The 14,750-nt window shown below is 35.3% G+C and overlaps 1 protein-coding gene across 2 annotated transcripts in view; it reads left to right on the forward strand.

Annotated features, from left to right (window-relative positions):
- The window catches only part of LOC109822233 (dihydrolipoyllysine-residue acetyltransferase component 1 of pyruvate dehydrogenase complex, mitochondrial), a 33,328-nt gene continuing 19,705 nt past the window's right edge, over window positions 1,128–14,750 (forward strand). The window contains exons 1-13 of one of the 2 annotated variants that reach the window (XR_002242059.1): window positions 1,128–1,435; window positions 2,839–2,893; window positions 2,965–2,998; window positions 4,002–4,045; window positions 4,149–4,193; window positions 4,330–4,403; window positions 4,906–4,975; window positions 5,489–5,887; window positions 11,364–11,424; window positions 11,498–11,542; window positions 11,691–11,774; window positions 13,448–13,524; window positions 13,608–13,670. Coding sequence is in view for 1 of the 2 variants with exons in the window: in XM_020388397.1 (XP_020243986.1) it covers window positions 1,272–1,435; window positions 2,839–2,893; window positions 2,965–2,998; window positions 4,002–4,045; window positions 4,149–4,193; window positions 4,330–4,403; window positions 4,906–4,975; window positions 5,489–5,887; window positions 11,364–11,424; window positions 11,498–11,542; window positions 11,691–11,774; window positions 13,448–13,524; window positions 13,608–13,670 (1,215 nt within the window). In the remaining variant the exon portion in view is untranslated. The remainder of the gene's footprint in view (window positions 1,436–2,838; window positions 2,894–2,964; window positions 2,999–4,001; window positions 4,046–4,148; window positions 4,194–4,329; window positions 4,404–4,905; window positions 4,976–5,488; window positions 5,888–11,363; window positions 11,425–11,497; window positions 11,543–11,690; window positions 11,775–13,447; window positions 13,525–13,607; window positions 13,671–14,750) is intronic. The other variant, XM_020388397.1, reaches the window with a different exon arrangement.

Consider the following 14,750-nt stretch of genomic DNA (forward strand, 5'->3'; position numbering starts at 1 on the left):
GTAACAATGTACAATTTGGGATAAACAAACACATGACTTGGGTTAAAGATACATTTTTAGAGAAAATACATGAAAAGTAACAATGTACAATTTGGGATAAACAAACACATGACTTGGGTTAAAGATACATTTTTAGAGAAAATACATGAAAATCCAACTACTTCTACAACTAACCAAATATTGAATTATTCAAAAATAAATGGCCACACAATAAAAATACATATAATATGTAACAATGTACAATTTGGGATAAACAAACACATGACTTGGGTTAAAGATACATTTTTAGAGAAAATACATGAAAATCCAACTACTTCTACAACTAACCAAATATTGAATTATTCAAAAATAAATGGCCACACAATAAAAATACATATAATATACAAAGGACAAATTTCAGATTAATTCCCTGCATCATGTAAATATGTTTTATATCTATATCCACTATATGTTGCGATTTAGCATGATGAAGCAAAGAAAGATCTAGATTCTTTGGATTTATTTTTTTATTGTGATAACCAAAAATATTCGCTGTTTCTTCACTTTGATATCACAAAAATATTATTTTAACACCTTGCTACCTCAAAGTTTCAATCCTATTTCAATTTGACACTCCAAAGTGTTTTACAATATTCCAAAGTTTAAATCTCATTTTCGCTATGATATGCCCATCTAAATTTGTTAAGTTTCTTATTTATCCATTTTTTGGAGGAACTTTTTTAAAGGAAATTTTTATTAATCTTGTATCATTATTTAGCAACTGAGAAAATTAATCTAAATACATCATATCATAAAGGCGTCATACAAAATTATCAGAATATCTAATGGAATATGCATGGGATGTCAATGTAAAACATAATTGAAACTTTGAGGCATCAAAATATTAAAGAAATACTTCAGGGATATCAAGGTGAAGTTGGATGCAAAGCTAGTGATATGAAAGGGTTGAAAAAAATAAACACCAAACAACTTTGTGCTATCAAGGTAAAGAAGGAGGGAAACTTTGGGGGTAGCAAAGTGAAAATAAGCCAAACCTTTTTAAGATGAGTATTGAGACCCGTACCCGGGTCTTATTGGGCAAAAATCCACAAACCCGAACCCGGACCCATATTGAAAACCATTTCCCGATTTCCCCCACTCGCCAGCGCCTCTCTCTTCCCGACGATCCAACGAAATTTTCTCCCGCTGACCAACGCGGAGAAAACCCCGAAGCGAAATCTCAAACCCTAGATCGGTCCAAAACCTCAAAACCCTAACCCTAGCCTCATCCAATGGCGACTCGCCGAGGAGTGCTCTCTTCTCTACGTCAATCCACCGTAGCTCGGCGATCCGGGACCGTTCCCGTCGCCGGACACCGCCTGCAGCCGGTGACACCGCCCATCCATCAACGGCGATTCGTCAGTTCGAGATCATCGGCTATAGATGTTCTTTATAGGTAAAAGATGGCATTTTTCTAACGTTAATTCGTTATGTGACAGTTTATATGAAATAGATGTGCATAAATTCGAAATAATATTGTCGTATTATATTAAATTGACATGGTTGTAGAGTTTTTCCTTAGTTCTATTTTTCAAAATGTATAAATAGTAGAATGGCAATTCAATTATTTGTTGATGTATCTCAGAATCAGACATCTCCATCAACACTGGAATTAATAGCTTAATCGTTCAAAGCTAACGTTTGGGTTGGTTTCAGTGTGAGTTGAATTCAGACTTTGTTATTTGCAAGGTAAATAGAGTAGCACACAATCACGACTACGGCAAATAACAATCAACAATGACAACAATAAAGCCTTTTGTCGAATTTTTTTTGCAGTCGGCTACATGAATCCTATTCTTATATTCAGTTATATTAACAACTATCTCCTCTGTTATGTTAACAAGTAGCACATACCTAGTGGTTCTTTTAAGACTGCATCAATCGTACATTCATCCTACTCATTTTAGGCTTGTCGCTGACATGCATGATATGTGAATCGGCTTGGAGGGTTTTATAGGCAACGGAACAGTTGGTGATTGCGACTTGGAGCATAAATTTGCAAGTTTAACCAAGCTAGTAATATAAAGTTATTCAGTATATAGAGTAGCCATCAATTTTAAAATGTTTCATTCATAATAAAATACAAAAGTTTCGAGAAATCTTGTGGTTGTACCATACATATTATTACTTAAAATTGGCGTAGCCATGGGAATATGGATGCTTAGAGATGCCAAAGCTTTATAACTCAACAAAAACTGTGGATGTGTACTCTATCTTGGTGCTGATACAAATAAGCAGTGTTTCTTTTTTTTTTCCCTTCCCCACAAGATCAATGATTCGTAATTAAGAATTGGAAGAATACTCCCAATCTCATTTTCATAATGAAATGTTACCATTTGGATTTATCAGTTTGCAAAAAAGTGGGCACAATTTTAAATCATGCTTAGACTTGGTTGAATAAGATCAGGCTGACTACCATTTTGAAGAAAAGCCAATATCGATCGATATATGCTGCAGCTTGTTCCTCCTCTTGCCTAAACTTTTTGTTTAGAAGATTGGATCATTAAGAGGATATTGATGGCTGGGACGAAGTCATATGGTAATTCTCACCATGACAAGATTTATAGGTATACACGCATTCTGTGGTGCCAGCCCAGGCTAAACACAAGGTTGAAGCATCAGTTGCTGCATTAAGCTGGCTTCTGCTTTCTGCATAAGATATTCTTTCCCTTCTTGTCTCTCTCATTTTCTTTTGCGATTGACATCATAAATGTACATCTCAGTTTTAAGTTAAAAGTTTTCAGAAGTATGCGTTGCTATCTTTCAAGTACTGGTCTAGTAATATACTTCGGTTTGCAGGTCTCTACAATCATCGCCAGTTACTGGAACACATGGGAGTTCATTAGCTTTCAAGGTCAGTTAAGAAATGTTTACAAGTTCCTCTTTTATTACTGGCCAAGTGCTAATGCTACTTCTTTGATGCAGCCACTTGTTGAAACTCGTTCTTTCTCATCCACAGGTTTTGTACCCTTTACTTCGTACATGAATCATGATATTTCTTTACATAATACTGAAGTAATAAATAGGTGTTACTTGGAAAGGTTTTCTGATTTTTTATTTTAAACCTGTCACCTTCCAGGACTTTATGCTCAAAATGATTTTCTTTTAAATAAGTTACTTTCAAGTGAATCACGAAGCTCGTTCTAGGCCTGCATTTTTACTTCTATGTGGTATTTATTATTTCCATTCAAAAACTCCTTTTATTTTCAATGCCGATCTATGGACAACAGTTTTTAAAATAGAAATATCTAGTACCTGCTAAAAATAAAAATAGAGGCCTAAGAAATTTCAAAGAAGCTTGGACCTAATAGTTTCTTTGAAAAGATAACATGCTTGGATGTGATCTAAATTTGGAATGTGCCTTAAAAGTTCCTGGCTCTTTGTTTTTCATCACCAGCACAACTTTCCGATACGTGTATGGCTTGTATCATAAGGAAGCAGCATAGACTTTTTTAGTGGAAGGAGCTTCAATGTAACACCTCGGTGCCTGAGGCTGCAGAATACTGTGCCTCTAGGTTGTAATGGACAGCAAAGGAGTTTCACCATTAATTTAGCCCTTTATGTGGTAAAGTGTTCTGTTTATTTCTGCGCTCCGTTCTGTAACTCCTTGATAGGGCGAATCTGAAGCGTTCATTTAGTAAGATTGGGGACCCAATGTCCTGCCAGTATAGCCTACAAGGAACTAGATTTAAATACTAACTCAATGATTGCCTTTTGGCTAAAATTTGAAAAGTCCCTTCGTATTTGTCGTCTCTTTTTTCATGTTGGAGTTCCTATGCTTATAGTTGAAAATTTGGAATATCATTTAGGTAGATTGTGTTTTAGTACCAAGTTGAAGTTGCATTTGATAACGAGGACCCTATGGATTTTCAATTGTCTGTACCCTTGTTAAAATGCTGTAGGAACACAATTTATTGTTTGTTTCTTCCAGTTTTCACTTGTCTGGTTGTTTATTCATACAGGATCACATACTGTACTGGAAATGCCAGCATTGTCCCCAACCATGGTGAGGATTATAGAAATACTGTAATTAACGTTTATCTATATATTCCTCTCATTTCTGTTAATTATTGTAAGTTCTGACATCAATCTTCAACTTATGCTCTTAGAATCAAGGAAACATTGCTAAGTGGAGGAAGCAAGAAGGCGACAAGGTTTAATATTTTATCTTGATAACCATAGTTTGTTGTTGCTGATACTGACTCTATACAAATTGGACCCATATTCTGGAAAACAGGGCAGTTTTATGTTAACTTTAACGCTTATCTTTTGACATGTATTTCTTTTTAGATTAATGTGGGGGATGTGATATGTGAGATTGAGACAGACAAAGCAACTCTTGAGTTTGAATGCCTTGAGGAAGGGTACGTTCTATTTCTTTGTAGGTTTTAGAATATAAATCATTGGAATTCCTTTTACAGTTCATTAGTTAATTTCTTATTATGTTTTAGAGTTGAATCTTTATAAAAAAATAGTAACTACATAAGTAAAATATCAAGTGACACAAGCTCCAACTTCCACTATTCTGGAAGTTTTTGTCGAGATGGATATATGTCCACTGATATGGCAATCTAGTTATAAAGATTTGAACAAGTTGGTCTATGCACATGAAAGATCCTACAGTGTGGTGAATGTTTGGAGTGATACGTTGCTTGATTTTATCTTGTACAGCCAATCCCTCAACACCTTGCACAAGCACTCCTTGTAATACCTATAGCTCGTTACTAGAAGGGGCTGCTATTTCAAAATTCTAAATCATTTTTGTCTGCAAGATTGCAACTTCTCAAATCAACTTTATAACTGTGAGCTTTACATGCATTCTTTATCTCTTGGATTAACCCAACATGCCTGGTAAACCATCTTCAGGTATTTGGCCAAAATATTGGCTCCAGAAGGCTCAAAAGATGTGCTTGTGGGGCAACCTATTGCAATTACGGTAATTCATTGTGCTTCCATGAAGTCAATATATTCATTCATGTTGCATATTCATGGTTTTGTCAGAGATGATCCCATTTTCCCTTATCACCTCACTATTGGACAAAATTCTTGAAGATGGTCTCATCACCTTAATTCACCATTAGATTATTTTCTATTCTAGAAGAATTTTGAGGTCATTCTTTATATAAAGATTATTTTCTAGTTTAAAAGTTGATCATTTGTGCACCTCCGCCTTGTAGGTTCCACTACAATGCCATCTGATGCCATATTTGGCCAAGAATTGATCATATGGGATTGATTACTAGTAATAAATTTTGTTAATCCTTTCGTGGAGACTCAACTTTGGGATATGCTTGTTAACTGGCCTCATTTTAGTGGGAAAAGGCTCAGACATTAGTAATGACATTATCGTATAAATGATGTTTCTATGTAGATATACATGATGCAATAAGATGGTTTTGTGTTATTGATGCCATATCTATTTTGCTAAGGAATTTTGCTGATTTATAAGGTTGAAGATCTTGATGAGATTAAGAATGTACCCGTTGATATATCAAAAAGAGCTGAGGTCAGAGAAGAGAAATCAGCCAAGGCTGTGGAACAAAAAGAGCACATCTCAGGAACTAGTTTGAGAAGAATAAGCCCAGTAGCGAGGTTGCTAATTAGAGAATACGGCTTAGATGTATCATCATTAAAGCCATCAGGTCCTCGGGGCACTCTTCTGAAAAGTGATGTAGTAGAAGCAATAAAATCTGGAAAAGGATCTAAACAAGCTTCGAAGCCATCTCAAGAGAAAACATCCACCTTGGCACATAGTGTAGAGTCAAAGACCCATACAACCAGTCAGTCTGCCCCTGCTTCGCCTGTCATGGATGATTATGAAGATTTTCCAAATAGTCAAATACGCAAGGTACGTCTTCTGTAGCTTCATCGGCCCTTTGTAGGCATTTTTAAACCATAATATTAGTTTATAGTTTCAAAAAATGCAACCTTTATGTTATTACCTAGATTCTAAAATTTTCTGTTCATTGAAATTACTAGGTATTTATATTTTTATCTGTATGGAGTCGAAGGATCTCTTACTTTTGTTTTGAGTGCACTTGTGCGTAGGATTATGGTCCTATGGTTCCAGATTAATGTAACTAACATAATATCTATTTGGGAGGAAAAAAAGTAGACGATTACATCCTTTATGATAACCCCGCGTGTATCCATCAATGAGGTTCTATTTATCATTATTAACAAAGTTAGAACTTATATAACTTACCGGCAATGAAGGATTTGATACTTGTAATGTTTCCTTTCACAGAACATTTCAGTTCTAAACGGTTACATAATGTTATTTTGTGGTATTTTAGGTTACATTATTATGTTTTAAAACTTTTATTGAGAATTTCATTTCTAGCTTACACTATTTTATGCTGGTCTTGCAGTTTTTTTCTTGGATGATCTTTTCTGAATATAGTTTCTATGTCCTCATGGGGATAATTAAGACTCCTAATCTCTAGTATGGTTATGGATGGACAATTCTGTCTCTGATCTGTAGACTTTGTGCAAACTTCCTTTTTGATGTTGGGTAGCTTCCTTGCTTTCACAATGCACCTTGATTATTTGGGACATAGGTACAGATATCCCACTGAATGAGATATTCCATTCTCATGAATGGTCAATTAAGTCAACAATCTCTTTTTTAAGAAAGACAACACTGATTATTCCAAGTTTATTTTTTTCCTTTGCTTTTTTTGGGTGGTGTCGAAGAAAAAGCCTTATACAAACACATGCATGCTTTACCCTGTGCAATGCACGTGATTTAATATTTAATTATTCTTAAGGAAAAATTGCGCCTAGGCCCCAAAATAATACGGAGTGTCTGTTAATACATAAAGTTAACACAAATATGTTAATCTCAACAATTAATTCATATAGTTAATATATAACTGTTAAAATTAATAGTCAAATCATATAGTTATCACCTATTTGTTAAACTTAACTCCTAAGTCATATAGTTAACATCTATTTGTTAAACTTAAGACCTAAGTCATATAGGTGACATCTATTTGTTAAACTCATATGTTAATTTTAACCGTTAAGTGTTGACTTTGGCGTGATTTTAGAAGATGGTCATTTTAGCCAAAGGGGATTGTCTTTGAGGGATGCAGGAACGGTACTACGGTAGTGAGAGGAGGAGGATAGATGGTTGAGGGAAGAGGAAAAATGACAAAGGAGAGGTCTTGATGGCAAAAAAAGAGAAAAAAAACCTGAGAAAGAATGAGAAAAACGAGGAGGATGCAATAATGGAGATGGCGGGCAAAGAGACAATGGTTGAGAAGAAGAAGGAAGAAAAATAATTCATGGGTGTTCATGAGGAAAAAAATGAAAGAGATAAGAGGTAGAGGATGAGGATAGTTTGGGGATAAAAAGGAATCTCTTCTTTCTTTGCTGAGGTGACAGCTAAAAAAGGGGTCTTTTTACATAAAAATTGTAATCAAGGGGCCTAAGCATATGGGCCAAAAGTGAAGGGGTTTGATCACATGAGGTTTCTTGTGTTGGGGCCTATGCGCAATTTTTCTTGTTCGTAATTGAACTGAAGAGATAGACACAATTTCATCTATTGTTAGTGTCGTGATAGGCACAATTTCATCTATTGTTACTGACTATGAATTACTATATGCATTTAAATAATTATGAAATTCCATTAACAAACTCGATAATCAAATTTCGTTATTAATTGTGCAGTTAATATTTCAAACTATATAATAAACGAATTTACTGAAAAAGAACATAACAATTAGTATTAAAATATATTGAAAGTGTGAGTCATAATTCATTCTTGTAGGGTTGGAAGGATTTATGGTAAAATTTTAAGTCTTCTTTGCTTCATGATAAGTGGTACAACACATAGCCTTTCTCTTGTTGATGAAAGGGATCGGCCATGAATTCTTTGGCAAAGAACCAATTGTGATTGGAAGTTGGGTTGATGGCCAATGCGAAGAGATAAAAGATAAATAATACCTATTTGCTGGCAGGAGAGCGGAGGAAATTTGAGGAATTCATTTTGGTGATTGATGGCTGTGAATGTTTCCTGCGTGAGAATTCTGTATCTCTTCCTTGTGGTGGTTTCATGATGTATTTATAGGATGAGTTAAGTTTAAGTAGAAAGATCATAATTTTAAACCTTCAAAATTTTCGACAACCCATAATTTGAATGAGATGATAATTTAGTTTAAATGAATATAATGTTTCTAAATTATAACCTTATCATCATCATTTAGTTGGATAAGGTTAAATTAATGATTAGAGTTTCGATTAATTAGATAAGGTGATGGATTATGTGGATTTAAGATTTGGAATTACAGATCAAGATTCACTCAAATTTATTATCTTATCACTTTTTTCTTGTTTTTATTTTATATGTATTTTCAAACAAAATGTTGTCTATGATAACAAAACAAAATTATTATTAATTACTATAAGAATATGATATCCAAAAGATTCAAGGGTAATATTGACCATGGAAAGATTAACCTAAACTCAAACTTTTAAAGGGAGGATGACATGATCTATTTTTTTACTTTATATTTATTTTTCTAAACAAAAATGTTGTCAGCAATAACAAAATAAATTTATTATTTAGGATAGGATTAGAATGTGATATCCAAAAGAGTCAAGGGTAGTATTGATCTTGGAAAGATTTACCCAAACTCACTTCTAAAGGGAGCATGATATTTTCATTTTTGCCAAATACATGGTGTCATGTAAGCCTTACCCTTCCCTATTACCTACCAATAAAGATATGATGGCACTGTTATTAAGCATACTGATAACGGAGTAACTGAAACCACTAGTTTTCCCTCATGTAATGTTCATGATCCCATTGCTTTGAAGGCCTATATATTTAATACATCAAAATACTATGCGAAATTTCCATCTACTGGACATCATTTTGCCTTCTCTCAATTATATAGTAGTGAGGAGCCTATACAACATAAATACACCCTTCATTTATAATTTTTTTGTGCCCTAAATTTGTAATGTATAGTACTTGTCCTCCAAGTTCTTCTCTTAAGCTACGTTACTTGGACACGATGGTTTGACCACCATACCGGCGTCGATACGACCCAACACCAATCCAGGTACAAAATACGAGTCGGATACGGTGGTTGGCACTCGGATACGGCGATGTGTGAATCGAAAAACCAAAAAAATAGAGAAAGAAAAGATGAAATTACATACCAAATTCGATGAAGAAGGCGGCGGGGCTGCGGCTGCTCGTCGTCGACGAAGGAGGTGGGGGAGATGGCTCCTCATCGTCGATGGAGGCGGTGGCTCGTCGACAACTTAGGGTTTTGATTATTTTTTGGGGGCGGCTCCAGATAGAGTCGGGTGAAGTGAGAGAAATGAGATGAGAAGGAACGGGAAATCTTATTTAAAATGGACGGTGGATTGAATGTCCACGTGTATTTATATCTCAACTATGGTTATTTTGCTCTTTTTTGCGTTTTTTTGAAAAAAACACAGTTAAATTGTGTTTTAACTCTTTGTTACAAATGTATAATTTTGGAAATTCTTGGTTTTACAATAAATATTTGAAGCAATTAAAAGTGTATACGGGATAGAGGAATGGAATTTTAATTAGTTGTACTTCATTAAATAAATTAAACTATTATTAAAAGTGTATCCCCGTACCCGTGTCGAAATTTAAGACGGTGTCCCCGTATCCAAAATTTTTAGAATTTTTGTATCGGACAATCGGATCCACACCCGTACCAGATACTCATACCTGAGTCCAGGTAACGTAGCCCAGGCCTTCGAGCCCATCGGCATGGTGTAAGCCGTGGGACTAGTGAGTGTCGTGCATTGTTTAACTTTAACCACTGCTAAAATTGACTAGCGGATGCTATACTTGAATTCCCACAATGTCACTTATAAACTTTTCAAGTTCTCACTCACCCACCAATGTGAGACTAAATCTTGCGGTGTAACACTTATCTGGGATCAAGATTGAATTTAGATAGATGAAGGAACGCTTTCAAAAAGTTTCAGTAAATACTCCTGTTAACATACCCATTCCTCAAACTTTGTCCGTTTGGGATGTATGTGCATGTGTGCAGGGCCGCAAAAATAAGGTTCAACGTTTGATAGCAAAATAAAGGAGAAAAAACAAGTTGATCAGACAACTAGCAATGCTCTTATGGGCAATATATGTGACTGAGTAGTACCTAGAATGCAATCCTAGTTTGTGCAGATGTCATTGCACTTGTAAGACCATTTGTAGAAGAGATCACCATAAATAAATAAAATGATAAATTACAAAAAAGAAAAAAAGGAAAGTGAAGGAACCTAGAATACTGACGGAGAGGTCTTGATAAATTAAAAAAAAAAGATAATGAAGGCAAAGGCAGACACAAGAATTCAGTGCCAATAGTAGTAACAAATAAGATGATTGAAAATGGAAAAACAAGGAAGATAGGCCTAAATATACAAGGTCGAAAAGGACAGCGATTCTTATATAACATGGTGAGTAGGTGAAATACGCTCCTCATCGTCGATGGAGGCGGTGGCTCGTCGACAACTTAGGGTTTTGATTATTTTTTGGGGGCGGCTCCAGATAGAGTCGGGTGAAGTGAGAGAAATGAGATGAGAAGGAACGGGAAATCTTATTTAAAATGGACGGTGGATTGAATGTCCACGTGTATTTATATCTCAACTATGGTTATTTTGCTCTTTTTTGCGTTTTTTTGAAAAAAACACAGTTAAATTGTGTTTTAACTCTTTGTTACAAATGTATAATTTTGGAAATTCTTGGTTTTACAATAAATATTTGAAGCAATTAAAAGTGTATACGGGATAGAGGAATGGAATTTTAATTAGTTGTACTTCATTAAATAAATTAAACTATTATTAAAAGTGTATCCCTGACCGTGTCGAAATTTAAGACGATGTCTCCGTATCCAAAATTTTCAGAATTTTCGTATCGGACACTCTGATCCGCACCCGTATCGGATACTCGTACCCGAGTCCAGGTAACGTAGCTCTTAAGTGACTTTTTGTTTGGATTCTTCTGTCTGAATAGTTTATTTATTGAGCTTGCATTAATATTGTTTGCTTATCATCTCAATTCTAGGTGTGTGTACTTTCTTTCCAAACTGCATGATCATCCTTCAGTGTGCTGGGCATTATTTTTTATGCTTGAGATGATTTTGATATTTCTTAGTGGTGATTATGTAATTCCCTGTATGTCTTAGAGGCCAGCTCTGACCATGTGATTATAATTGAATGTTCTAAACCTAGCATCTTTAATTTGGAAACTCTCTCAAATATGCCTCATTTACAAATTTATAAAATCAACTGTGATAATATTGCTAAGTGGAGAGGCAATCTTGTAGGTTATTGCAAAACGGTTACTGGAATCTAAGCAAAGCATCCCACATTTATATTTGTCTTCAGGTTTGTCCTTATTTGTAGTTTCCTCAGTTTTAACATTTTCAGCAATTTTCTAATATTTATCACTTGCTGTCAGATGTCATACTAGATCCGCTACTTGCTTTCAGAAAAGAACTTAAAGGTATGCTAGAGGAAGTTTGTCTTTTGACTATTTTATTTTCTTAAGTAATCTGTTACGTGGTTCTATGACTGGTATTATACCACTTTTCTCCTTTTGGTACTTTAAACATTAATGAGTAAAGGAACTTTTTTTGTTATCCAACTTGCAGATCAGCATAATGTGAAAGTCTCAGTAAATGACATTGTCATAAAAGCTGTTGCACTTGCATTAAAAAATGTACCTGAAGCAAATGGTAAGTCTTTAAACCTGCTTACTTTTGTTGGCACAATGTTATTGTACTTAAGTTCCAGTTTTCTTCATACTAAAAGAATATTATTGTACTTTTGTTGGCACAATGTTATTGTACTAAAGTTCCAGTTTTCTTCATACTAAAAGAATATTATTGTATTTTTGTTGGCACAATGTTATTGTACTTTAAGTTCCAATTTTCTTCATAGAAGAAAAGAATAAGTCTTCTTTTTTTTTAAGAGGCGCATGAGCTGCGAAGTTTTTACTTTTCAACATAAACATATGATTCAGTTTCTAACTTCGTGTGGCGACGTACTGCCAAAATGTTAGAGAACTAGTTTTTATTTCTCAATTAAATTTAGCTTTAATTGATGAATATTATTAAGTACTCATTGAAGTTTAGGACTTATTCCATCTTAGTATATGCAAGCTATGGCCGAGTGGTTTGGTATTTTTAAGACCGGTTAGATTAAACTTATATTTTCCTTGCCAATGTTATGTATATTGCTTAGACAATAATACCAATTTTACCTTTTCACCAAACAACGAAATGCATACCAATCTTTGACATGGGAGCTTATTTTGGTTCAGATGATTGAATAAATATTTAGGCAATGACAATCTTTGACATTATTTTGGTTCAGATGATTGAATAAATATTTAGGCAATGACGGAGGCAGGGATGTCAAATTTAACTTCTATTAACGACTATCTGAAGACTGGTTTGCAAATCATCATGTGAAGATTTCTTTTTTCAGTATAATACTCTCCACTCCCATCCTTACCATTTCTATCTTCAGAGCTTATCCACCGAAACAAATATGATTGCCTCGAAACACCCTCAAATTATTGTGAGAACTTGTTTGTCATAACATCTTTATCAGCCAACGTATGTTATGGTTTACTTTGGCTTTAGTCATGTGGTAATGTATTACTGTATTGGGTTTCTTGATGTTAGTTCCCCAAATCTTTTGTATTTTGAAATTAGTCCCCCAAATCTTTAGGTGTTTCAAATCCGACCCCTCAAATCTTTAAGTGTTTTGAAATTAGTCCCCTAAATCTTCGTACTTTGAAATTAGTGCCCCAAACCTCCTGCCCCCCCCACCCATGACAGCGACCGAAGCCCCGGTGAACGGTGGCCATAATTGTAACGGTCCTAAGGGAGCAAATTCCTTGTCGGGTCAGTTTTGACCCGCACGAAAGTCGTAACGATCTAGGCACCCTCTCCAAGGGAGGCTCAATTCGTAACGATCTGGGCACTGTCTCAGAGAGAGGCTCGATGAAATAGACATGTCTGTGAAGATGCAGACTACCTGCACTTAGACAGAAAGACCCTATGAAGCTTCACTGTTCCAAAAAAAAAACTTTTTCAACGAGCTACTCAATAGAAGGACTAATTTCAAAATATCTAAAAGATTCGGAGGTCTAATTCCAAAATATGAAGATTTTGGGTGCAAATTTCAAAATATCAAGATTTGGGCAACTAGTTTCAAAATATGAAAGACTTGGGGGACTAATATTGGGGAAACTCTTATTGTATTTTGTCTGAGGTTAAGAACTTAAAGAGTTATGATCCATTTGTTTTCTTGTGCATTCTATTTTCAATTCCTATGGTGAATATCTCATGTTTGATCCAGATTTTTTAATCATGGAGTCTGTTTGTGCATGATTGGTCAGCTTACTGGAACGATGAGAAAGGTGAAGCTACTTTGTGCGATTCCATTGACATTTCAATTGCTGTGGCTACTGAGAAGGTACGCAATCAAAAAATCTTGAAAGCAATAGTACTATAGTATATCTAGTGTAAGGGATTTCACTAGCAATGCCTTGCTTCCAGGGTTTGATGACCCCTATCATTAGGAATGCAGATGAGAAAACGTTATCAGCAATATCGTCTGAGGTACTGTTCTCAAAACTATAGTTACTTTCATATTTTGGATGCAATTGGATGCTTAGATGCTAGTAGCATAACAGTTTTGATCTAACTGCTAATTGATGCCAAGCTATTCTACACAATCCCATGTTATGGTCTCTTTCACATAATCTTAGTTTTCTAATATACTTCCTTAAATTTTTGTCACCATAATGAAATCTCGTTCTTTGAAAATGTTAAATTGGTTTTCATTAGGTTAGTAGCAAACATGGCTTAAGTCTTAAGATGATTGTGGCTAATCATGTATATGAAATGAACTGGGACATGACAGTTCCTCTAATGTGGGGCTTTGTGCCAGATGAAGGAGAATTTTTTGTAAAAAGACCATTTTAAAAAATAATTAGCAAAAACGATCTTTTTGCTAAATAATTAACAAAATCAGCCATTTTTTTGCCAGCTCATCAAGGCTGGTCAAAAAGAGGTTGATTGGCTAAATTTGGTGTTGAAAACACATGGGACTACTACTAGTCCCATGTATTTAGCGTCGCTAATCACCTCCTAAGCACAACCCAGAAAACACGTTGGACTAGTAGTCACGGGACTAGTAGTCACGGGTGTTAAGCAGAAACCACTTGAGGATGAGCAGTTGTACTTGTGTTAAACAGAAACCACCTCTATCTCAATACAACTAAGCAACTATCCTTGTCAAAGTCTACCATACAACAAAACGAACTGCAAGTAAACCCTAATTATAGGTTTTCTCTCAATTTCAAGAAGATTTTAATCAAATCAACCTATGATAAAAAACCCTAAACTTGCATTCAATCGATACCGTAAAAGAGGAAATTAAAACATACATCGGAGGAGGCTAGGACCGCCATCAGAATTGAGGGAATCAGAGTCTTTTCCTACCAAGCGACTGTTTCGGTCAGCGGTGGCTTTGTCTCTAAAACCCCTCCCTTTCGTCTTCTTAGGCCCACCAGAGAGATCGCTTGCGGCGGGAGCGATGGCAGATCTCAGCTTGGGTACGGTTGAGCCTGCGTTTACGTCAGCGCCGATGTCCTCGTCCATGAGATCGTCCTCGTCGGGCTCGAAGTCGACCACCTC

The sequence above is a fragment of the Asparagus officinalis genome, chromosome 8, assembly GCF_001876935.1.
Source record: "Asparagus officinalis chromosome 8, Aspof.V1, whole genome shotgun sequence".
Taxonomy (NCBI): Eukaryota; Viridiplantae; Streptophyta; class Magnoliopsida; order Asparagales; family Asparagaceae; genus Asparagus; species Asparagus officinalis.